Source organism: Sinocyclocheilus grahami, unplaced genomic scaffold (genome assembly GCF_001515645.1).
Source record: "Sinocyclocheilus grahami isolate Dianchi unplaced genomic scaffold, SAMN03320097.WGS_v1.1 scaffold163.1, whole genome shotgun sequence".
Taxonomy (NCBI): domain Eukaryota; kingdom Metazoa; phylum Chordata; class Actinopteri; order Cypriniformes; family Cyprinidae; genus Sinocyclocheilus; species Sinocyclocheilus grahami.
In genome coordinates this window covers 862,866-889,706 of record NW_015505342.1, presented here as the reverse complement: position 1 = coordinate 889,706, position 26,841 = coordinate 862,866, and the positions used below count along the sequence as shown (strand labels likewise).

At 36.4% G+C, this 26,841-nt stretch overlaps 1 protein-coding gene across 1 annotated transcript in view; it reads right to left on the bottom strand.

Annotated features, from left to right (window-relative positions):
* Positions 1-26,841, bottom strand: part of LOC107593049 (insulin receptor-like) — an 85,261-nt gene that overhangs the window by 14,712 nt on the left and 43,708 nt on the right. Inside the window, exons 3-8 of the mRNA XM_016282626.1 lie at positions 9,432-9,753; positions 4,788-4,927; positions 3,427-3,571; positions 3,144-3,352; positions 2,936-3,062; positions 1,305-1,555 (exon numbers count right to left, since the gene is read on the bottom strand). Coding sequence (XP_016138112.1) covers positions 1,305-1,555; positions 2,936-3,062; positions 3,144-3,352; positions 3,427-3,571; positions 4,788-4,927; positions 9,432-9,753 — 1,194 coding nt within the window. The remainder of the gene's footprint in view (positions 1-1,304; positions 1,556-2,935; positions 3,063-3,143; positions 3,353-3,426; positions 3,572-4,787; positions 4,928-9,431; positions 9,754-26,841) is intronic.

The following is a 26,841-nucleotide window of genomic DNA, read 5'->3' as shown; positions in this document are numbered from 1 at the left end:
AACATATTTTTTTTGGAAACTGCGATACTTTTTTCAGGATTCTTTGATGAATAGAAAGTTAAAAACTTCTAACAATATAAATCTTTGCTATCACTTCTTAACAATTGAACACATCCTTGCTGAATAAATGTTTAATTTCTTTCAAAAAAAGAAATAATTAAAATTCACTGACCCCAAACTTTTGAACTGTAGTGTATATTGTTAGAAAAGATTTCTATTTGAAATAAATGCTCTTCTTTTTAACGTTTTATTCAAAGAATCCTGAAAAAAGTATCACAGGTTCCAAAAAAAATATGAAGCACTTTCCAGCACTGATAATAAATCAGCATATTAGAATGATTTCTGAAGGATCATGTGACACTGAAGACTGGAGTTATGATGCTGAAAATTCCGCTTTGCATCACAGGAATAAATTAGATTTTAATGTATATTAAAATAGAAAAGTGCTATTTGACATCATATTAATATTTCACAATATTAAATTTTTTCCTGTATTTTTGATCAAATAAATGCAGCCTTGATGAGCATAAGAAACTCCTGTAAAAACATAAAAAAATCGTTCTGATCCCAAACTTCTGACCGGTAGTTTATGTGTGTTTACTGCATTTGTTTTATTTTATATATATATAAAAATTACATATAAGATGTTTTAAATTATAATTAATATTATAATTATAATGCAATTATAAGCATACAATTAAAATACGCACACACATTATTTTATGCATATAGATGCATGTGTGTGCATGCATATCTATATTATTTATATTAAAAACTTTACAATAAAATGTCATTAAAATTAATACAATTATAGTCATATTATTTTATATATGAAATATATGTATAAAATTAATGTGCATTTTTTTAACCTGTATTATATGCATTTATTAAGTTATGCATGTATAACACACACATCATATATATATATATATATATATATATATATATATATATATATATATATATATACACACACACACACTTTTTATGTATAAATGTAGTTGTTAAAACTTCAAATATGCAGTTTATTTACAATGATTTAAAAATGCTGCTTTTACAACAGAGAAATACTTCTATAGAATTTCTTTTTTTTTTAAACTGTGGAAGTCAATGGCTACCATCAACTGTTTGGTTACCAGCATTCTTCAAAATATCTTTTTATGTTCAGCACAGGTTTGGAACAACATGAAGGCGAGTACATGATGACAAGATTTTCATTTTTGGGTGAGTTAACTCTTTAAGAAGCAAAATAATGAAAAGAAACGGCTGCTGTGCATTTCTGCACAGAGGCGGCGGTGACTTACGGGTGGCGTTGGTGCGGATGTAGATGATCTCGCTCTTGGCCCCGCGGACGAGGTGGTCGTCAGAGGCGGCGAGCTGGGCTTTGACCATGATGGCGTACTGGGTCCAGGGCTTCAGAGGCATGATGAGGAGACCCGGCTCGCTCTGGCTTTTGCCCTCGGAGCCGCGTTCAGGAGGCTCCACGTCTGCGATCGCCCAGCTGTTAGAGCCACAGGCATCCTGCCCGTCATATTCAGTCACGTTCTTATAAGGACTAAACAGGAAGAGAGACAATGTTAGGTAGTACTTTAATGCTTTCCCACATTAGTTTTTAACTAGTTATTATAATGTTATAGCAGATTAGAAATAAATTAAAAGCTGAGAAAAATGTTATTAATATTTTAATATTAAAGAATTAACACACACACACACACACACACAAATATATATACACACATATAAAGAAAAAATATTAGAACGTATGACATTCAAAATTATTTAAATAATTTTTTACATTATGTATATTAACTATTGTGCAGATTAGAAATAAATTAAAAGCTGAGAAAAATGTTATTAATATTTTAATATTAAAGAATTAACACACACACACACACACACAAATATATATACACACATATAAAGAAAAAATATTAGAACGTATGACATTCAAAATTATTTAAATAATTTTTTACATTATGTATATTAACTATTGTTCAGTTTAAATGAAGACGTAAATTATGTAAATAATATGCATAAAAATAATTTGGTTTTACATTGTCAATCTTTGAAGCAATTATTATAATATGTAATTATATAATTTATAATTTTACTAACCAATAATAATTAGAATTACAATTTTTTTTAATGATTTCAAGTTTAAGGTAATAAAATGCAAAAATGACTAGGATACACAACAACTGTACCTTGAACAAATTCTAATTAAATATAATAATATATAATCTGCTTGTATTATTAACTAATTAGAATTTTTAATGCTCTCTAATCCAAAGTGGTTTTAAAAACAAGTAGGAAATAGAACATCAGTTTTATTAATGAATTATAATTTAATAATTTTATTAGCCAAATGTAAAGCTTTTAAAAACAGCATTTTCAAACTAATAATTAAATATAATATCAAATATCAAATGATAGTAACTAAACGTAATATTTTTATAATTAAAATAGTGTTTTAATACTTTTAAGTTAAGTAATTAAACACAAAAGTAAAAACAGGCAAGACAGAGCGGCATTTATATTAATTAGCTAAATAAATCATACATAAAATATCATTTTAATACTAATATTAAAAATAATAAGTAAATAAATACAAAGTATAGCTAGTCATATTCCAAACATACACAAAACATAATACAATTTAAACAAGCAGGATGTAGAACATTTATATTAATTAAGTATAGTTAATTAAATAATATACATAATTTTTCAATATTATTATTCAAATACTAAGTAAATAAAAACTAAACTAAAACTAATCACATTCCAGACATACACACAAAACAATACTACTAATAAAAGTACAAATTACAACAAAACTGAAACTGAAAAATCAAAACAATTAAAAAGAAAAATGTGACTTTTCAAAACCATAATAATACATAAAAGTATAATACATTAAAACAACGGTAACACTCACGCTTCCTTGTATAAGACCATGAATCCCAGCAGGTCCCTGAAGTCCGAGGGCCAGAACGCTTTCCACTTAATGAAGATCTTGTTGTGGATCGTGCGGATTTGCGTAAATTTAAGAACTTGGTTTTCACCTGGAAGAGAGGATGGATTAGCAAGCCTGGCTTGACGTAAAGCTCAAGCTGCACTCAAACCAAAAGCGCTGCGGGTCTTACAGTAGGTCTGGTCTGCATACGCTGGGATGCTGATGTCGTTCTTCCTGTCCTTGGTCCCGGTCACTTCTTCCATCCGGAGGATCTCAGACTTACAGAGCTTGCTGTTTTGAACAAAGTACATCTTGCCGTTGAGGATGGTGATGTTGTGTTTGTTCCAGTCCCACAGCTGTCGCAAGTTCAGGTTGTCCAAGGCATAGAAAGAATAGTTCCTGCAAAGATCAAAAACGGACATTAAGTAAGCTGTAAGCTCAGCGCTAGAGCTCAGGGGCGGCGTCTTACGCACTCGGCTTCCAGCGTTCCTCCACGAATGACACGCAGCTTGCGGAGGAAGGAGAGCGAGACGAGAGCGTGGGCTCTGCGGATGCTCAGATAGCCTGTGATCTCCTCCAGCTGACCCAGACTAGACTCCAGCTCGGCCGCGATATTGTCTGAGGAACACAAGATGTGTTTTCATTTGCATCAGTAACTTCACATACTTCACTTCATATTTAGATACATATTAGTATGTGCTAAAAATATTACATGACTATGATATGTATCATAGCACTCATTTATTTCAAATAGTTTTGTATCATAATGCTAAACTGAATAATTGAATTGTACTTGTTATAGTTAACTATTTAATATTTTATTTTCATAAATATATAAATACATATTTGATAGATATTTTATGTATTTGGATTAATTTGACAATTGTTTTTTATATTGTGTTATGTAATTACTTACTGTAATGAATTTTTTATTAATTTAAAATATATTGTTATTATAATTATATAAAATAAAATAAAAATTAATATTTATTTTTTTTAATAAATGACAGAAGTTTAAATAATTTGCACAAACATTTTTATGGTTTTGTGTAAATAAAATATTACAATCTTTAGTATTCTGAAAGCTAACAAAAATTTGAAGGCAAAATCAATATTACATAATTTTTTTTGAAATGTTACAAAATATGAAAAATAACTATGCATGTAAAAACTAATTATCATTTGTAATCTATAACATTTTAATATATAAACCTTTATTAATTAATTGTATAAACATACAAGTTTTTTCTTAAACATTTTTTATTTAAAATAATAAAATTAATCATTTAAAATAATTTTATACATTTTATGTATTTGATTTTTGGAGCCATTTAATTTTTATATTCAGTTGTTTATTTATGTTATAATATGTTATTAACATAAATGTGTTTTTTAATAATGTTCAACTGAATAATTGATTTATATTTATAATAGTGTTTAATATTTTATTTTTATAAATATATTAAAGTATAAATATTTTATGTATTTGGATTTATTTGCCATTTAATAGCAAAATTCTATTGTCTATTTATAAATATTTTTTGTAATTTATTTAAAGTGTTAAATTATATTATATATATATTAAATATATAGATTAGATTAATAGCTTTTTTTCTTTTTTTTCTTTTTTACAAATAAGCTTATAGACAGGAAAAAGTTCAAATAACTTGCACAATAATCATTTTATGGTTTTGTATAAATAAAACATAAAACATTTTGAAATAATATTAACAACATTAATATATAGTAATTAAAATAATGGGGAAAAAAGACAATATGCCCGTAAATGCAATCAATCCGCTTGCGGAGCCATTTCAAAGAGCACAATACTCACTTCCTTTGCTGATTTTAAAGATCAGACTGCCGTTGAGCAATGTACAGCCGCGCAGAGCCTGAGCAGCGGTGACCGAGTCTACCATCTTCACCCCCGTACACAGTTTGGGACATCGACCGGTGCATGGCTTGCAGTTCAACCTGAATGAATGACAGCGATGGGTTTTAATCAAGACCAAACTGCGAGAGCAAGCCTGAAGACGCTCAAAGTCATTAACGGCTTTCAGACACCTGACTATTGCTTTACACATGTATTCGCCATGATGTCAGCAGCTGGCACTGCTTTTCCAGATTGCGATTGCCTCGGGGCCAAACATATCGTTCCCTTCCCGCTAAAGTCTCATGTCACCTGCGCTCTTGTCATTGTTGTGATTGGAACGAGCCCAAATGTGCTGGAACGGATTGTGTGCCGCAATGCATCTGAATGGAACAGGTCAGTGAGGGCAAACGTGAAAACACAATCCCGCTGAGACTCAACTAAATACCACGGATAGTTGTTTTGGCTTTGAAGTATGCGACCTCCGCATCCATGCTGTATGAAGAGACGACTCTGGAGACGAGGCCTTTTGATGCAAGAATCGGCACCTGCGCTGAAAGATGCTGTGGAAAGATCTAATCGTGGAATGGGAACGTAATGAATCCCACAAATGCGCAGAGCATTTGTATAATTCTGCTGCTTAATTTGAACACTTTTTAACAAAACAAGAGGGTGACTTTACGTAATCACGCTCAAATCTTGCTGAAATGTTGCAGCAGTGGGTGGGAGGGGAATCCGATGCTATTTTTCTAAATTAATTTAGAGTTACAACATTGAGATTTCATCTATCACCATCTGTCTTTATTCTCCGATTCCATTAAAAAAACAAGGCAAAAACTTTAATACCTTTATGGAGGGGAAAAAAGTGTCTTAAACTACACATTGTCATTTGATTCATTAACTGTTAACTGTATGTGTTTGATGTACTCAAACAAACCAGTTCATAAGAATCAGATTACAAAAATTGTGCTTTATTTTTTTGATTGACTAAAAAAAATCAGCTCATAAGAGTAATTCGTTTGGGAATCATTTTAAACGGGCTCTGCTGTAATTTGTGTAATTTGTGTGAGAAATGGATTACACTGACCGTGCTGTATGTTTTTGTTTCACTGAAAAGGATTCATACCTCACGTTTCGTGCTGTATGTTAATGTGCTGTAGATTCAGGGGCCGTTTACACGACAAAGTGCACGTTTTTGAAAACGCCACCGTTATCGTTTCCGTGTAAACACCCAAAACGGGAATCTTTGAAAATGGTGACGTCATGCGCGTGCATAGTACGTGTTAGGTATGTAGACATGCGCAGTACGTGTCGATTTTAAAGGCAAGCGCCGGTACTGTTGGTGCATGGTACTGTTGTTGCTGTTTAAGAGTTTTCTAACGCTTCTTCAGCAAAGTGTGGATTTACTTCACCAATATTACAACCAACAGCGGACCTGCATCATATACTTCATAAGAATCAGATTACAAAAATTGTGCTTTATTTTTTTGATTGACTAAAAAAAAATCAGCTCATAAGAGTAATTCGTTTGGGAATCATTTTAAACGGGCTCTGCTGTAATTTGTGTAATTTGTGTGAGAAATGGATTACACTGACCGTGCTGTATGTTTTTGTTTCACTGAAAAGGATTCATTCCTCATGTTTCGTGCTGTATGTTAATGTGCTGTAGATTCAGGGGCCGTTTACACGACAAAGTGCACGTTTTTGAAAACGCCACCGTTATCGTTTCCGTGTAAACACCCAAAACGGGAATCTTTGAAAATGGTGACGTCATGCGCGTGCATAGTACGTGTTAGGTATGTAGACATGCGCAGTACGTGTCGATTTTAAAGGCAAGCGCCGGTACTGTTGGTGCATGGTACTGTTGTTGCTGTTTAAGAGTTTTCTAACGCTTCTTCAGCAAAGTGTGGATTTACTTCACCAATATTACAACCAACAGCGGACCTGCATCATATACAACATAAAATCGTCACTTCCCTACAGATACTGTTTACTAACAAGGTGACAGCGCCAACTACTGGCCTGGCATACGTAATACAGCGTTTTTGGCTGTTTTCACGGATGTGTGTAAACCAAGCGGCAACCTTCCGGTCTCTCTCGTGAAACCAACACGGAAGTGACTAAAACTGCAATTCATTGACTGGCTGAGGCTGGCTGCAAAAGGGAGTCAGACCCATAGACCTGCCATGTTAAAATGCCCAACTTTACAGCAGAAAAAAATATGTTTACAGCCTGGTACAAAAAGTGGTTTTGGTCTATATAGCTAATTTTGCCCTTCATGACAACTGTGAGAGGGGTGAATTTTTTTATAACTCATCCGTTTAAATTATATTAAGCCTTAAATTTCTGCATAATTAAGGGCGTGGCCACTTGAGTGACAGGTGGATTGCCGCTGCTGTCACCACCGTCAAGCTAGGGGGGCGTAGTTTCAGCAACCAGCTCCCGCCTCTTTGCCAATTTTCGATTATCCGGGAGTGACGCGCTGCCAAGATGGCGACGGCCGGCTCCGCCTACTTTAGGCTTCAAAAACGCTCTTCGGAAGCTTGCGGGTGACGTCACAGACACTACGTCCATGTTTTTATACAGTCTATGGTGTAAACCCGAATCGTTTTGAAAACGTTGTCGTGTATACGTGAAACTTTTTAAAAACACAAGGGAAAAACCTTTCCGTTTTTGACTACATCGTTGTCATGTAAACATAGCCTCAGTCATTCGGTGTTGCGGCCCCATTGAGTACTGTGAACGAAACTCTGGCAGAGTAGTTTACAAGGTTTTGGCGGAAGAATGAACATGCGCAAACTATTAACTTAACCAAACATCATTGGGTTCTGTTATTATTTAAAGAGCAACGGTTACTGGTTCATACCCTATTCAAGTGTATTTGGGGGCGATTTAGAGTTTAACTGAACCCTTTTCAACTGCCACTACAAGAAATACTTAACAGCATCACGCATTTCAGGAATTAATTTATTTGGAAACCCCCAAACACACCCACAGAAATGCTCAGCAGTTCATTCACAAATGAGCATTTTTCTCTCTTAGGTTTTTAAGCCCATACTCCCACTATTTAACTCCCCCTCCAGTTTTGGAGATCCACGCAGATTTGTTGAACCTACTGTTTTTACATTTTAACTCCGTCGAATGACATTTACATGCCGCTAAATTTTAGTTCTCGATGCGTCGTCATCTCATTTGGAAAATAACAGGGAGGGATGGATGGGGGGCGCTGTTATGAAACGGGACTTATTGCCGCATGACTGCCTCCCACAAAGGCGAAAGGTGGCCGGACGAGAAAAACAAGCCAAAGACGTCACTTCAAAACAAAATTCCTGGAAAACCGAGATTCCATCAAGCTTCCACAACTGCAGCGCTCCGACGTGGAGACAAAGGAATCAAAAGGCCAGTGAAACAGCCACCTTTTTAAAGCCTCCGAGACCCCAGCAAACGCAAACAAAGGCTGCCATTGTTCCTGCAAGGCTGCGTTTTACTCCCGTTCTCGGTGTTAATTCTCTGTTCATTTGTGCGTTAATAATAATGAAGCTGGACGTGCAAACCAGCATGTGTGCGAGCTTCCGGACATTCCTGGGCAGTCAAACGGACTCAGGCTCAAAAAAAGGGCCGCTAGTGTCGCTTTCCGACACACAATGTTGTTTTGGTTTGGCTCATTATACTTCTGCTTAGCTTGACAAATTCAGCTGGATTGCAAATGACTCTGTTGGAATAATCAGGGTGGCATTTTATCACACTCAACACTTGACACCGGCCATTATAATCTGCTCATTTTCAATTTGCCGTGACTGACGAAAAGACTAAATGATTCTATGATACTTCCAGAAGAGTTTTATCTTCTCCCGGTCAAGTTGAGCATGACAACTGGTTCGTTAATTTTCTAAATGACCAAAACAAATCACAGCGTTAACCAGAAACTGCTTCTTCATGGCTGCAGCACATTATTCACTCTTTAAACAGTCATTTATATAGAAGAGGGGGGAAAAAAAGTCTCACAAAACCTGTCAAGAACATGTACAGTGTCAAGAGAGAAATTATATTTTTAATAAATGATTTAAAATTATATTTTAGTAATTATAACAAAATGAATTAATACTTTTATAACAATTTAATCTTCTTTTTTTTCTTTCTTGGATTTATAATTTATTAATTTTAATAAATATATATTTGTTACTATAATACAATAATGATAAAAAAAGGTCTTGATTTTCTTTAAGATTATTTTATACAACAATTAAGCATTATCCTTTTTTTACGTTTAAAAATATTTGGAAAAACCATGTTATAACTACTTATTAGTTTAATTTTACTTTATAATGCTAAAGACAATTTAGAGGGAAAATGTGTTTAATTTTTTCAGATAATTCAAATCAGATTGTACACTATCCTAGTGGATAGTAGTACAGTAGTACTTGACTCTTTAATTTAACTTTGTAATTTGTTTGTCTAACTCGAAACTCATTCTGCCACTGTTTTTCATCAACTTATGTTTGATGTGTAGTGAAATCTGATTAGAGTTGATTGGAAAGTGGAATGCAGTTTAACAGTAGCAGTCTGGCTCCTGTAGTTGCATTTATTTAAAAAAAAGGTGGTACGTACGAGGTGGAATTCATGGTGGTGTATCCAGACGGGCATTCTGGGATACAGGCTCCGTTGTGGATGACGTACTCGTGGCAGTCGCCGCTCTTGCCCTTGCACTGGTTGTGAAGGTCCTGGCAGAATTTAAAGGACACGCAGCGCCATCCCTTGAAGGTGTAGTAGCCCAGCGGGCAGCGCTCCACGCAGGTGTCGCCAAACAGGAAGTTGCGACAAGCCACGCATTTGGTCGCGTTCCCTGGCACGGAGCAGCCGCCCAGACACTGGTCATGACAGCACTCCTTATCGGGGGTACAAGCACCGTGGACGCATTCGGAAGGGCAAACTGTGAGGGGAAAAAAAGTGAGAAAAGGACTTTTTAGACTAATTTTTCTTTAATGTGAGAAACAACAGATTTCTATTACAAAAATTGAAATCTGTCGATTTCAAATACAACACATATTTTTAAAGGCTGTTCTCTCAATTTCTCAAAACAAAAATTGTTTCCCCACTTTAGTAGCATTCACATACACAAAACACTCCCATCTATATTCTGAAGGACTTTACTAAGGGGTGTTCGTTCATATAACACTCGCCTGGTTTTATACAACACTTTACTCCTAAAACCATGGTTAAAATGTGTATTTTTCTGGCTGTTGACAGTATTTTGTGATTTATGAAGTGATAAAAAGAGATATCCAAAATACCCTCTATAAAAACATTTGACTCTAGTATGTTTTTAAAATTAAAACTTTAGTTAATTAAAATTAAACAAGAATTTTAAACCCGGCTTTATCCAATGTTCTGGAAAATTCTACAAATTAGAGCATATTCAACTAGAGAATGCAGTGTTGGCATATTTAAACATAACAGAAAAACTGAAAAAAAAAAAAAAGTTGCAATTCTTAATGTATTCAATGTATTCACCAAATTCAAAAATTAAGCGTAGAATTGATTTTTACTCTGAAATTGTGAGTAAATTTGACAAAATATCCAAGATACAACCTGACTTGTTATTTTTATTTATATTTCGTTAATTTTTTTATTTAAAGAAAATAGTATCCAATATAGAATTTTTTTTGGTGATTTTTCAACATAATTTTTATATGAATAAATAAAATATTAAAATGATTTCTCATAAAACATTCAGTTAAACTTTGTGTGTACCACACACAGTGTACTGTTCTATACACAATTTTTTTTAAAGAAACTGTTGCACAGTATAGATTTGTTTTACAATTATTTCAAATAAAGAAATATTAAAAATTATAAAATGATTCATAATAAATAATACAAACATGTAAAAATAAATACATTAATAATAAAAACAATGTAAAATTATGGTAATAAACTTTCTTTTTTTTTCAAGTTTGCTTAAGCAACTACACACAACAGTAGAGCATGCGTGTTCATATTTATATAAAGAGTCATCTAAGCATGTTAATGCACAGCGTGTCAATGCAACCCAGCATTAAATTCAGCCTGAGCAGAAATGCCGCCTCCTGAGACTATTTCATAGATGTCGGACACGGAAGGCCTTCCAGGTTACAGTGGAGAAACAAATCTGTTGGACTTCATTAGTGCCATAAAACCCTCCATCATGTGACACTGGGCCGCCTCACAGGAGCAAAACAACATGGACCCTTCTGCCTGTCAGCGACAGGGCGGACCATACCACTGCCTGATTGAAATAAAAAAGGACAAATGGGGCCGATAGGTGACGGGGATTATGGAGGCGAAAAGATCCTGAATACATACATACAAACAGAATAGGCACAAAAAGACAGAAAGCCAAAGCAAAATTCCTGAAACTGTGCAAAACATGTCAATTTGAAGTGTTTAATACTCTTAAACAAGCATATTTAACCACTGTCTGCCTCAACTGCAAGGCCCAACCCACATTTGTACACGCCACAATCTTTCACCGACTCCCGATCCAGTCGAAACTCCAGTCCGGGTTTCACAAGCAGCCTCAGATCCGCCCTCACCCTTAACCAATGTTTTTGCTGTCCGTGGAAGGCAGCCATTCAACGGCCTCTTCCAACAGAGAGAGATATCCGCCCAGCGTTAACCCCCGACGCGCCGGCAGACAGGCGGCAGACAGATGCAGCGGGAACGCATTCAGAATACACGAGGACAGGCAGGAGCGAGCATGCAGACGGGCGCAGCCTCCACTCTCACAGCATTCCTCACATACGCCAGCGATTGCAGGACTGCGTAACCCTGCACAAAACACACACCCACCCCACCCCACCCCTCCAGGACAGCCTCCGCGGCGTCTCCCAAGGATGATCGCTGTGTAAACACACATCTTCTCTCTGCGGCCTTTGTAGTCCCTCCTGCTTTCATTCATAAGCATTGTGTGGGTTCTGATGTCTGATTTCTTGTTCTTTTATGGGTATCAAAATTATTGCATTACCACTTACACTATTAAAAACGCTTTTTTTATATATTTATTACATTTATCATTATAATTGAACTCTGCAACTGCTCATCCCTCTCTCCAAAATCTTGTCCTCCCTTCAAATATATGTCTTTAAACGATATCAGCAATCTTGGGATGTGCATGAATAATCGATTCCAATACCATGTCGGATTAATTTTAATACATTTTTTTAATTATTTTTTTGGGACTAACTTACAAAGCAGGTGCTACCCTGTGCTAAATATGAAATTCACAATAATTTTGCTAGAGCTATAAAATTTGAATCTGATTTATAGAATAATGATGAATAAAAAAGGAGGTTATTTTCATATAAATTTTAATTCAATATTAACTTCTGTGTATTACTAGGATCTTTTTAAGTGGGAGAACTTGCACAATTGGTGGCTGACTAAATACTTTTTTGCCCCACTGTAGCTGCCTATAAATAAACAAGTAAATAAAGTAAATAAATAATTTATGTTGTGCTATGTTATGTTGTAATTTATGCTATGTTGTGCCAAATGTGAATATTCACAATAATTTTGGTAGTGATATAAAATTGGAATCTGATAAAAAATATAAATAAAAATTCTCAGTGTCATTTTAAAATTTTATTTTAAATAAAAAAAAAACACTTGATATATATATATATATACATTGTCAGGGTTCTGTCACTTATACATTATAATATGTAAGACAATAAAATATATTTTTTCACTAAATAAATAGGGGGAAAAAAGAGCATTTAGCCAAAATTCTCCTTTAAAGACAAAGTAAATACATACATAAAGTCTGAATATCATCAAAAGGCTGAAAAACATCAAGACCTAATTGTTTTTTCCATATCACTGAGCCCTAGTGACATGTGAGCGCGACACGGACCATAAACACGCTTCCCTATATTCACTCTGAGGTCACGGGTCAACAGCATTCACTGAAAACTCCTGCGGATTCCCCATAAAAACACGCTAATGCATTTACATGTGCACGCTGAAGCACTTGGATGGCTTTTTACTATATTTGGCTGCACTCGCATGTCTCAGGCTTCAAAAGATTTACTGTAAACGCTGCTGATCATTTGTTAGGAGGCGTGCAGCTTACGAGAGTGGAGGCAGAGTGAGGAAGTTGGGGGAGGGGAGGATAGAAATGTAAACAAAACAAACCCGTAAATAGGGGAGGGAAGAAAGCCTCGAGGCGCTTGCTTAGGAGGAAAGGAAAGAAAGCTCTGGAACGCAGCCGAAGGTATGAAAGCACCTTGTTTATGCAACCGCGCACTGGAAAACACACAGAAATGTTACAAAGACACTGGCCGGGTAACCCATCATTCAAGGTTCATCGGTCCAAGAACTCGACAAACAAAAACAAGCTTCAGAAGAATCATCCCTGATTTCACCAGATTACGCAACGCAGGTGAACAGGAAGTGCAAAGGTGATTCGCTATCAGGCCGTGGTCAATACCAAGGAGTTGACCAGCACAAGCAAAAACTAATGCTAATTTCACGTTTGCAGACACAATGACGTCTTCCTGAAGAATCAACCTCTGAAAGAACACTTAAAATAGTTCACTTGATCAATCATAAGATGACGTTTTTTGCATTTTAAGGGTGCAAGTGTGCACACTTCACCACGGGAGTGAGCAGTGGACCTGCTTGGGCAAGTTGTGGGAGTGCCTGTCATGAACAAACATCCCACAACACCTCAACGGCAAGCACACGAGCACAGGCAGAACGTCCATGTCACTTAGCCAATAACGAAAAGCAACAGTATAAAAATCTTTGTCTCTTTTTTTTTTTTAAACAAAATTGGACTCATTTAAGGAGATTTATTGGATTCACATGAATTATTATTCATTCATAATCTTAGCCTTGGTCGGTTGGTGCTTAATTTGAAGATCCCCACATTGGGCGCCAAGTTTTGCATAAAAGTATTATAAAACACAATATGGGATGAGCAATTTTCATGTTTGCATTGTGCAATCTCCAAAAATGGGTTCAAAGTATTTAACCAAGTACTTCTAAGGTAAAATCTAAATGGTTTTGTGCCAAAATGTTGATTACCACAAAAATGACCACAAAAATGTGGTTCCACTCGTCACCCGTTTTCTATATTTAAAAAATAAAAAAATTAATGGAGGTTGCGATGAGAAAGTAACAATGGAAGTGAATGGGGCCAAGATATAAGCAGTAAGTTAACATGATTTCAGTAAAAAAAATTCTTATAGCAAGTATTTAGTTGGGCCAAATATGAATATTTACAATAATTTTGCTAAAATTTGAAATTGCACTTTTAAAAACAAAAGTTTAAAAAGGAGGTCTCTGTGGCAATTTTTTCCCAATTTTATTGAAATAGTATATTTTAATGCCATAAACTAAAACAACTGCCGAAATCATAATTTAAACAGTTTTATTGCTCAAATAAACAACTTTCAACAGAAGAAATAATATAAGTGCTTTTATAAAATTATAAATGTTTGTTAAATCCACCACAATCCTCCTTTAACAGCAATTTTAGCCAAGAAGTCCTCATACCGCGTGTAATGCACAAGGAAGTGTTTTGAGACACATTTCTCAAAATTACAATTGGGTTTTCCCCTCCATATTTGGGATAAACAAACACTAACCAGTTTTTAATGTGTAACTGAGCTTTACACCCAGACTGCTGAACAATTAACTCATCAGCGTAGACTTTAACACACAAATACTTGACTGTCACAGTGACTGGCAGGACAGACTCATGTGCCTTGAGCAGGTGAACTTAAGAGGTGGTGAAAAAATGCAAAGCTTAGCTTCTCCACACAACCAAAGTGACAAAATCGGATTAGGCCAATCAAAAAAACATCAGTCTAATTGGCGGTTGACACATGCTATTCACATTCAAGGGTCATTCTTGGTCCTAAACTTCTGGTCAATGACAAAAATTGGATTATGGCATCATAAGAAGGGGACAAACAGACCATCAAGGCCGTGCAGGATGTTCTGTGGCTGAGATAGTGATTCAATTAAAGATTCCTGCAGAAGAACAGTGAGTTACCTGTTATCTAGATGGTTCCTCAGTGCGGGCATCTGTCTGGAAGGAGTTACTCATAGCAGCTGTTCTTACAGTGAGTCACAGTCTCTCTCTGCCTCTGCTTGCCCTTCTGCATGTGTCTCTTTCAGGTGGTTTACATATTGCATCCACAAGCTATATACAAATGATTGACAGTAAAGTCATATTTTATCCAAGTTTGCAGTCTAAATTAAAAGTGATGAGACCAAATGTTTGTGTATCACAAAATAACGGCAAGTAACCACATCTTTCTATTGAGCTTTACAGGCTGCATGCAATAACATACAGCGTGACCAATGCAGTCTGCCTCATAAGCCGATTTTTAGTGAATCCAATACATGCAGTGCAATCAGTGTGGTCAGAGTCAAAGATGTGTGTTTTTGATTCACTAATGGCGCTTTTCCACTGCATGGTACGGCTCAGTATGGTTCACTTTTGGGGGGCTTTCCACTGGGTACTGTTCCTGGTACTTTTTTTAGTACCACCTCAGTTGGGGTTCCAAGTGAACCGTACCGTTACCAAAACGTGATGTGTAAACTCTGCTGATCACGGATTGGCCGGAGAGAATAGTCAGTACCTGCGTCATTGAACTTGCGACACAAACACAAAAGAACCGCTAGATTTAAATCAGCACAGCCAGTGAAGGATCGAACGCAACCGTTTTGAACGAGCGCACCTTTTTTTAACAACCAAAAAGTTTTGTTGTCGGTTGCGGAAGAACAGACGTTCCTCTCGTTGATAGCAGAGGAGCGGATCCCATGAGAGCTTGATGGGGCGACGCGGAATGAAAACGTTTTTTTTAGGAGTCGTGGTAGTAGAGGCGGTGAATAGTGAATAGTCCCGTCCACTCTAAAGCGGTACTGAACTGCAGTGGAAACGCAAACCGTGCCGAGCCGAACCGTGCCGTACCGAGCCGAGTCGTACCATGCAGTGGAAAAGCGCCATAAAAGAGCTGGTTCTTAAGAATCATTTGTTTGTGAATTGGACTTCACTGGTCGTGCTGTATGTTTTTGATTCACTAAAAAAGCCAGTTTAAAAGAGTTGTTTGTTCGTGAATCAGACTTAAATGGTTGCGCTGTATGTTTTTATTATCTAAAAAGGAATGGTTCATAAGTAACGTTCATGAATTGTATGAACCGGCTTTTTTCATTAATCATTCAAAACACCCAGAAACTTAAGAGTTACTGTTGGAATCCCTCAATTTGTTCATGATTAACTAAAAAGAAACCCGTTTATAAGAGTTGTTTGTTTGTAAAATGGAATTCACTGGGTGTGCTGTATGTTTTTGATTCACTAAGAGCCGCTTCATAAGAGCCATTTATTTGTGAATCGGACTTCTTTGGTTGCGCAATATTTTTTTTGATTATCTAAAAAGGAACAGTTCATAAGTCATTTGTTCATGAATCGTATAAACCAGCTCTTTTCATGAAGCATTCAAAAGATCCACAAACTAACGGGCTACTGTTTGAATCCTTCAATTTGTTCACAAGTTTACAATTTTACTTATTGTTATAATAAAATATTACACAAGAAACATTATGATGAATGTCCCTCCCGCAATTGACAAAATCGGAGATAAAATAAATCCAAAAGAACCCATCCGATTGGATTTGAGGCAGTGCAGTAAAGAGACTCCAGAGAGCAGTAGCGGGGTCTGTGGTGAATGTACATGTGCGGAGAGGGTTGACGGGACAGGTTGGGCTGGGCTGACCCTGCTCTAGAGACCTGAAGCACTGCAACGGCTGCAGTGCAGATACAGAGCTGCTTCATATTCACAATGCAGCACACCGCGCCAGACGCGCTCCTTCCCGCTCGCTCCCGTCAGAGAGAGCTTGACTGTTTCCAGGGTTACGGTGATATCCGAATAATCTGGTTTCCTCGTCAATGACCTCTGGGTGAGCAGGAGAAAGGGTTACGGATTTGATTGCACAGGTGCCGCGGTTTCCAGAGCGGAGCGCGTGAACTTTTCCCCATGAGGATGTTTCTGTACATTTTTTCCTTGCGACGTTTCCAAATCTTAGCCCAGCTTCTCAAGCAACCTCAGAAAAACATTCAATTATCTTTACTTTAAACCAAAGATATTTGGTGTGTTCTAGGTATACACACTGTATCATCAGTATGTAAGAAATTAATGATGAAAATGTTTGTTTTGCCATTGATAAAAAAATATGCATGACAATGATGAATAAATAATTGTAATTAAATGTTGACGAAAATATGACTACATTAAACCACAAAATATTAACAATGCAGTTTTTTTCTTAATTAACTCTTTCCCCACCATTGACGAGTTATCTCGTCTTTTAGAAGAAAACGCTTCCCCGCCAAAGACGAGTTTTTACGGCTTTCCGTGTTTTCACTGTAATACACTCGGGGGCACTATTACACATTCTCCTGAACGAGTACAAAACTTAAAAATAATCACCACGATAACCCTTTATTTTTGCATTTTCTGGAAAAGAAAAGTGAAAATATGTCGCTCACTGCCAAGATGTTAGAATGATTAGTCATAGCTGAACTGTTGTGATTGGTTGTTAGCATGCTGCCAGGTGGGTACTTGCTTAAAAGAGCTATATATACTTTTACTCGCAGCAACAATATCCCAATTCAATTAAATACACTGACTTCTTTCCCAAAGTCTATATTTTGAAAGCCACGTCCTTCAAACTAGCTGGTGGGCGACTGTTAATTTCCTAGAATATGTATTAATAAGAGCTGCTTTGAGACTGTCAAATAATGAAAGTACAGCTCAGTTGGTGAGCAACGCCAATGACTCACTAAGAAAAGACAATAGGACAGCAAACGCAGGGAGCCAAAGACAAACAGGGAACAATTTTATTACTAGTTCATGGCAGAAAAGCGGAAAAAAACACGTCCTTGTAAAGTCTTGATACTGTACATTTAGATTGTGTACACCTTCAGCATCTGTGACCTTGTTATTGGATCACAGAGTCGAAGTATAATGCAACTTAAGATGAGGAAAGTTTAATGCACTATGTAGTGTACTTGGAGCGCACCTAATGAAACAGGTGCTGAACCAGAAATAATTCAAACAGGTAACGGCCTACAAGCATTCTGGCCTATATATGGCCTCTATATATGGAATACTGGGATATGAAACACATCTACAATTGAGGAAATGGTGAAGTCTATAATATAAGTCTATAATGTGCAACATATGAAAACGTATCAGTGTCGATCCTGCTTGCAGTGCAACAAAAGATTGCAACTACCCCTGAGAATGGCTGTGAATACAGTTTCTGGCTTATGACTTGGTGAAATGATTCCAGAACCCAAAATGATGTGCAAAAAAAAAACACTTATAATGGTCATCTAATGCAAGGTTTTAAAATGTCCATATTTCACACATTTTCTTGATGTCTCGCTTTACGACAATGGCTATTTTTAGAGCCAATTCATTGGAAAAAAGGCTTCATTTCCTTTAAGCAAGACATAATTTCTTATTTCTATAATTAAGATGATTAGGCACAATTCCCATTAAAACAAATTGGGGGAAAAAACATTCATTAGCCTATATATTTAAAGTAAAATTATTCACATAATGGTGGTACTTTTTAATACAATTTTATTAGAGTGTAAAAATAAATTTTTACTGTAAAAATGATTATAATAATACACAAACAAAAAATAATTTATAAATAATGCAGTTAAGTTTTTTTCTTTTAGTTTGTTTTTGCTATGAAAAATATGAATGACAAAAATAAATGCTTTTTCAAATAGTGTTGATGAAAATGACAAAAATAAACACTGCGAAATATCAATGTACTAATGAAGCAATTTTTACATTTTAAAAATAAAAATACGCATTACAAATATAAATGATTTTAATTAGAACTACGTTTCTGATATTTCAGTGTTTTTATCTAGCCATGTTTTCATCAACACTAAGTTTTGTCATCGATAATGAAAAATTCTTTTAATTCACACAATGTTGATGAAATTATGACACAAAACCCCAACAAAATATTATCAATGCACTATCGAAGTTTTTTTAACAGTCCCCGATAATAAAAAAAAAGCATCACAATGCTAAATTATTTACAAAAAAAACCATTCCTAATATTTTGCAGTATTTTTTCTCAATTTGTCAACATTTTGTTTTTGTCATTGATAAAGAAAAATATGCATCACAATAATAAATAAATGATTTTAATTCAAGCGTGGTGTTGACGAGAATGACAAGAAAAGAAAAATCTAGGGAGAATATGATCGTTTCAAATAACCATCAATAATGAAATGTATTTAGCCAATTCCACTATCAAACCTATGCACTGTTAGCGCAATGCTCTACTTAAAAAATCAGTTTAAAAACAATTAATGTGCTTATTTAATTATGAAATGTCACAGTGCAAAAATATTAATGGTATAGAATTAAGCAAAATAATTATAAACTTAATATCTGAACAAATATAACATCAAATATAAAAACTAATTCGTAATGCAACTTATTACAAATTATTAATTTCTTTAAAATCTTAAAAAAAAGGAAGAAAAACTTAATGTTCAAAAACTTTACAATAAAAATGTGCTTAATTATGAAAAGTCAAAAACATATTAATGATACTAGAATTGTGCAAAATAAAATGATAACCTTATATCTGAACAAATAGACATATATATTATAAAAATGATATCTAATTTTTTTCTACATTTATTTGTTTTCTTTTTTAAGATTTCTGAAAAAAAGTAATATTCTTATTATTTTTTATTTATTCCAAATTCCATTAATTCCACCCAATAAGTTGGCTTGCAGGAGCACAAACTGCGAGTCGTCTGCTTGAATAAACGGATAAATGTGAAGCGAGGACGATGGTCAGTGCCCAGCATTGCTGTGCGGCGTGTTCAGATGGAGGCCAGCGAGCAGCATTCAATGTTAAAGATTAACAGCCGCCCTGCCGACCCACAGCAAAGTGATAAACAAGAGCTCCATATGGTCACCTGACCAGCCCGGCCCTTCACACAAACACAGCCACGGCCGAGGAGGAGGAGGAGGAGAAACAGGAGGACAAGGAGGGGGAGGAGAAGGAGGACGAGGAGGAAGAGGAGGAGGATGGGGGGAGGAGAAAGAGGAGGAGGAGGAGAAACAGGAGAACGAGGAAGAGGAGGAGAAACAGGAGGATGAGGAGGAAGAGGTGGTGGAGGAGGAGGAGGATGAGGAGGAAGAGGTGGTGGAGGAGGAAGAGGAAGAAGAGGTGGTGGAGGAGGAGGAGGAAGAGGTGGTGTTTTTCTCAATTTGTCAACATTTTGTTTTTGTCATTGATAAAGAAAAATATGCATCACAATAATAAATAAATGATTTTAATTCAAGCGTGGTGTTGACGAGAATGACAAGAAAAGAAAAATCTAGGGAGAATATGATCGTTTCAAATAACCATCAATAATGAAATGTATTTAGCCAATTCCACTATCAAACCTATGCACTGTTAGCGCAATGCTCTACTAGTTTAGCTACATATCTTAATTTAGCTACCTGTAAAATAATCACCACGATAACCCTTTATTTTTGCATTTTCTGGAAAAGAAAAGTGAAAATATGTCGCTCACTGCCAAGATGTTAGAATGATTAGTCATAGCTGAACTGTTGTGATTGGTTGTTAGCATGCTGCCAGGTGGGTACTTGCTTAAAAGAGCTATATATACTTTTACTCGCAGCAACAATATCCCAATCCAATTAAGGAGCAGACAAGTTCCAGTTTGAACTGACGCTGGAGGAGGACGGAGAATCAGACACGGAGAAAGACAGCGGCAGCCAGGCGGAGGAGGAGGAGGATGAAGAAGAGGAGGAGGACAACAGCTGTAGTGATTCTAAAACTCTCATCACACAGGACTCGGAATGCACAGAGATTCCAGAGGCGGAGGAGGGAATTTCAGAGGAGGTTTCCACGGAACCTAGCATGGTGGAGGAGGAGGAGGAAGAAGAGGTGGTGGAGGAGGAGGAGGAAGAAGAGGTGGTGGAGGAGGAGGAGGAAGAGGTGGTGGAGGAGGAAGAGGAGGAGGAAGAGGTGGTGGAGGAGGAAGAGGAGGAGGAAGAAGAGGTGGTGGAGGAGGAGGAGGAAGAAGAGGTGGTGGAGGAGGAGGAGGAAGAGGAGGGGGCCGTGCAGAAAAAAAGACCACAGCGCGGCAGGCGTGATAAAGCTATAACAGCCATGGCGTGAGGGAGGAGTAGAGACGAGCACATGGCCACACAAACCAAAACATTTAGCAAAACAAACCGTGTAGTAGCCGACTACACTCCACACACAAACCAACAGCAATGACTAACCTGCTAACAGCTCTGATGACCACATCAAAACCATCTCATCAACAGAAAAGCCAAGCATTCTCGTCCAATACTGCTAATGCTACAGCTCTGCATAGGCAGCTGGCTTCTCAGTCAGCATCCTAACCGAAACAAAACCTCATATGTAACTGATTTTGGTATGAAAAAACATGAAAAGATTCAATTTAGGATTAATTTCAATAGAGATTAGCATGTTGCTAAGCTTAAACCGAGATACACTAATAAGCATAACTCATTATTTTTATGTAACTATTTAATCTATAATTCAGAATAAAACGTTAGTTATACGAGTATATACGAGTGTATAATTTCAGCTTTTATTTTTGTTGCAATATTTTAATCAGTTTTACACCAAGTATAATTTATTCTTTTTATATAACCATTTAATCTATACTTTCAAAATAAAAGTATTTTCTAAAGTTGTATTCTTTAGCAAATTGTATACTTTATCTCCCTGTTATAATCAGCGCTGGCCAATAACAGCCGTGAGGATCCTGCCATGCCTGGCATTGTGTGCTCCCTAATTACACCAATTAGTCTACTGGCAGGACAGCTCGTTTTGTCCCGCTGGCAGGACATTAATGAAAACATGCTCATTCCCAATTAAGGAAAGTCTGTTTTATTCCTGGGTCCAGACGAAGCAGGTCCCACCTGGGCAAAACCCGAGGAGAATTGAAACGAAGTTTGCTTTTTTTGGTGCCGCATACAAACCAGACGCAATTAGGACTGTGCGTTCTCGTTCAAACACGAAAACAAGCAAAGATAAACCGGAGAAGTGCAGTACATCAGATCGGCGCCATTAGCGAGATCTGCTTTATTTCCTGAACTGCCTCTTTTGTGTCCTTCTCAGAACGCCATGTGCTGTTGATCCTCCGGACCTCCATCTGACACGACTAAAGACATTCTCAGCCTAATGATGGACTCACACGGAGTGCTTTCTGTGATTGTGAGGAGAAATCTGCAGAATTATGTGCAATCGATTAAATATGGTCAAATGTGCTGCAGATGAGCGTTCTACATTCTTACTGGCAAGTCAAATAATTCACATATTGAGAAGGTTATCAGTAAAAAGACTGCAAAATGGATCGCAGTGAATCTTACAAAAATAAAAAAGCATCATTACTAAACTTTGCATGGAAATTTTACCATGAAAATGCATGCAAGTGAGTGAATGAATATATTTATTTATTTATTCATTCAGTTGAAATGTATTATTATTATAATTAATAATGAAGTATTTATTGTTTTTATATCATATTTATTTAACATTAATGTATTGATTAATTCACATTTTCATGGTAAAACTTAATAATAATGAAAATAATAATAATTATTATTATTATAATACTACAAATATTTATAAAAATGAATAAACAAATAAACTAAATAAATATTCAATTATGCTGGGAAAGTTTTACCACTTAAAAAAACAACAACATTATTAATAATAATAATAATTTTAATAAAACTGTAAATAACAAAAATTATTATTACAATGAAAATGTCTAACAGACAAAGAACAGCATGCTTTTAAATCACTACCATAAAATTAATGAATGAATGAATAGAAATTTTCTTGCCTGCAGTTACAATAATTAAATCAAGTTCAAAGTTGTAATCATTATATAATAATAGTTATAAGCAAGTGAGTTAAAGTTACACTAAAAGTTTTGATGGTAAAACCTCTGCAAAGTGAGAGAGGCACAGTAAAATAAACTAAAACGACAGATGATTGAATGTAACCCATCCATATTAGCAGGCATTCCCATACTTAAAATAGGTTACTTATAAGATCACAGCATAAACAGCAGGAAAAAAGGAACTTGGACACTGGCCATTATGAGCAAACTCCTCTATATATGAGGAAATATGTGCTAAAACGAAGGCTGAAATGATATACGAACACATTAGTTGAGAATAACATTGTGTCAAATCAACATTTTTAAAAAGACCTACTCAAATTAACAACCGCTAATCACACAGGATGCACAAAATGTGTCGTCTCATTTACATAAACTTCATTAACACCAAAGTTAAGGGAATCCTCGCAGCAGATGCTACACGCGGCAGTGGTAATCATATCACAAGTGCTAATTTTTTTTTACGAGATATAATAACCCAAAAATACTCTGCTGTGAACTGCATGGCCCCTGTTCCAAGAGATCTAAAAATATTTGTCCTCCCCTAACAGCTCCGCCGAGCATCTCTGCGCTCATCTCGACTATAGTGCTAGCGATTGGGATGTTTACATGTTTTATTGGAACAACTGTGAACTGGCAAGCGTCTGGTGGCTTAAATTGGATCAGAGGAGCATGTTTTATTGGGGTCTGACTCACAGCCCAGAGCGGAGTATGGCGCGGTGACAGAATCCAGTTCTTCGCTTTGCTTTCCCTTCCCAAACTTGGCTGATTTAAGAGGGAATTCCCCCAGACTCACTGCAAGGTGACTCTCCACAGCTGTACGAGTCGCGGGCCAGGTGTTCGGTCCGGCTGGCTCCAGAGTTACCGTTTAAATGAGCCGGCGTGCTCTTAAATGGAGTGAGGGAGCCATAAAACTAGCCGTCGTTTAGGTGATGACCAAATAGAGTAAACAAAGGAACATATGCAACAAATCGAGAGTTCGCCGAGTTCCAGACGAGTCTCAGAACGCAGGAATTTAGGTTTTTAGGTTAACGCTCGAAACGAACTCAGTCCCCTCTAAAGCGGACTGAACCTAAAGGGATAGTTCACCCAAAACAAAAGACCATTTTTAACTGGTTTTGCCCATACAGTGAGAGTCAATGGGTACCAACAAAACCATTGTATGAAAAAAAAGAAATGATGCACCGAAATTTCGGCAACCGAAAACTAACAAAACAACCAAACCATGAAGTGTCGAACAAATGGTTTTGGATGGACAAAATCTTTGATCAAAACAGGTGACATTTAAATGAACACTTTTTAACACGTTTCTGTTTCTTGGCCACAACATGGATAAGCTAGGTGAACTTGCACAATTGGTGGCTGACTAAATACTTTTTTGCCCCACTGTATATATATATATATAAAATGTATATCTATATAATTATATGTTATTTATTATTATATATTTTATTGTTTATTGTATAATTATCTTGCTGCGCTTTGACTGTTAGATGCATATTCATAATAAAACCTATTTGAAATATGATAAATATATGACACAAAGTACATAAATGTTGATAGGATTTTAATTTCTGGGTGAACTGTCCCTTTAAAACCCAGAGGTGGGCGGGCTCTGCTTATTACGTTCTTCATAAAAACAAAATTTTAGGTGAAATCCAAACTTCTCAAAGTGGTTTGTAAGCAATCCGGTTTAAATGTGAACACAACAAACAAACTCCCTTAACTTAGGAGGTCGCCCAAATATGATTCGCCCTGAGTTCTTGACGAGGCTGGCCTTGTAAATGCTAAACCTCGTTTTTCAGGCATCACCCAAATGGTGCAGACACAGCTACGAATACAGCTAGAAATCACAAGAGTTTGTCATGTTTTGGGGAGCAGAACATTGGAAAGTTTGCGGTGACAGCTTAGCTCAGATCTGTTGACCCGAAACCTTCTGAGCGGAGTCAGTGCTCGGTGTGGGAGCTCCCACAGCTGGTTCGTACTCTCGGGGAAGCCTCACGCTTTGATCAAAAGGCGCGTAATCAAAAACTACCCACCGACCGTGGCCCAACATTGGGGGGGACGAGCGTTTGGGCGAAGCCTGAGCTCTGGGTTCTTCCATTCGACACTATCCAACTGTGGGGTTTTATGATGGAGGCACCAGGCGTCCAGATGTACGGCAAAGTGGAAACGACAACAATTACAACAGCCTGGGAAAAACAAGCTAGAGTGGAATCTCTGACAGCAACATGTTGCATTAATTTAGCATTGCCTAATTAGGAATGGACAAGCAATATAGTCGCAGTAACGGCTGTGTCAACGTGTTTCTGGCATTGAGTTCAAACACGTTGCTTCATGTGGCACAACAACCGCCGGTAACCCAAGAGCCACGGCCTCGGCAAATACGGAAACGCCCTTGTAAATGATCTGAGGGTTAAACAATAGGTAAGTTATGATGGATCACATGACCTCTAGAAATGGTTTTATGCTTTTGCTTTTGTGTTGGAGTGTCGATCAAACTCTGGCCATGACATCAACACAATTGGTAACTGATTGAGTCATTCGTTTCAAAGAGGAGTGGCTGACTCAATCAAACGGTTCGAGAGTGATCCAACATTGAAAGGGCAGTTTGTCAAGCAAACGAGACGCCCCTGCTAGACTTGGAGAAAACTGATGGGGGCAGATGCTTTCTAAACGAGCAAGGACGGTTATGCGACACTTCCAAGGGTTGAAAACAATCCTCTCTATCACCTGCAAGGAGGGAGGGCTTGTTTTGCTCACAAAAAATGTATGCAATGCCTCGTCCTCTCTTCCATTCATTAAACTCTTCCCTTCGGGGAGCTTCAAGCTCCTTATTTTGCTCTCTGGTCCACACGTGCAGACGCTCATTAACAATTACAAACGCCCCAATACACTCATTAAAATACTTTTTTTTTTTAAATTTCAATACTTATTTTTGGAAAGCCGTTGAGCCTATTTGGGCTTTTTAATGGTCGACGCCATTGGCGATAATTACGACAATTTCTGAAATAAAATGCATTCTTATTTTATACAATATTTAACATACAAAAAAAATATTGGCAAAAAACTATATATACATATATTATTAATTATATACATTTATAAGTTTTATATCCATTTTTATTTCTAAAGGTATTAGTACATATTTAAAATAACTAAATAATTTTTTTTTTATATATTTAATTTTTATATTATTTATATAGTATGTATTTACATAGTAATTTTTTTTATTTATAAAATTACAAATGTTTTATATTTTACGTTATATACATTTAAAATTTATATATATATATATATATTTTCTTTTTACAAATTTATATAAATAGAATGCAAAGGACCAAAAAAAAAAGTTTTGAACAAGAAATCACCCAGAAAATGCCCAGAAAGGTCAGAAATGTCTGGGAAATGCTGCAAGCCAGATTCAAATCCATAACAGACTAAATTGTTTTGGTAGCTGAAATTAGTCAAATTAGCCAAAATATAATCAAATTTGTGAATGAGAACCGTCCCATTTTGGCAGAAATTCTGAGTAGACCAGCTAATTATGTACTGTACCTAATAACTATCTCACCGAGGAATACTGGAATCCATGTTAGAGGTCTACACGGAGGACCCGAGACCCGAGGACCCGGGATCTGTACGGGTTCGGGGCTATATTTTAAATGGTCAGCCGGGTCCGGGTCGGGTCCCAATCTATTACTTCGGGTCCCGGGTCTGTTTAACATTGTGTGTAATACCCGAGTCGATCGGACTCGGAGAACACCCAGCCGTTATCAGAGTCAGTCAGCACTGTGCGTGTGTTGTTTTGTAACTTTCAACTTGTAAAATTAGGATGAGAAAAGTGTAATTTGAAATAAGGTGGGGAAAAAAAAAAACACGAGCAACGTCATCAGAAGCAGGGTGGGCGGCGTTAATGCACACGCACGGTGATAATGGATACCTTCATGAGTGATGCGAGTTATTATTGATTATTTTTTAAATAATATTATGAATGAACCGTCTTGTTGTTATATCTAAAAT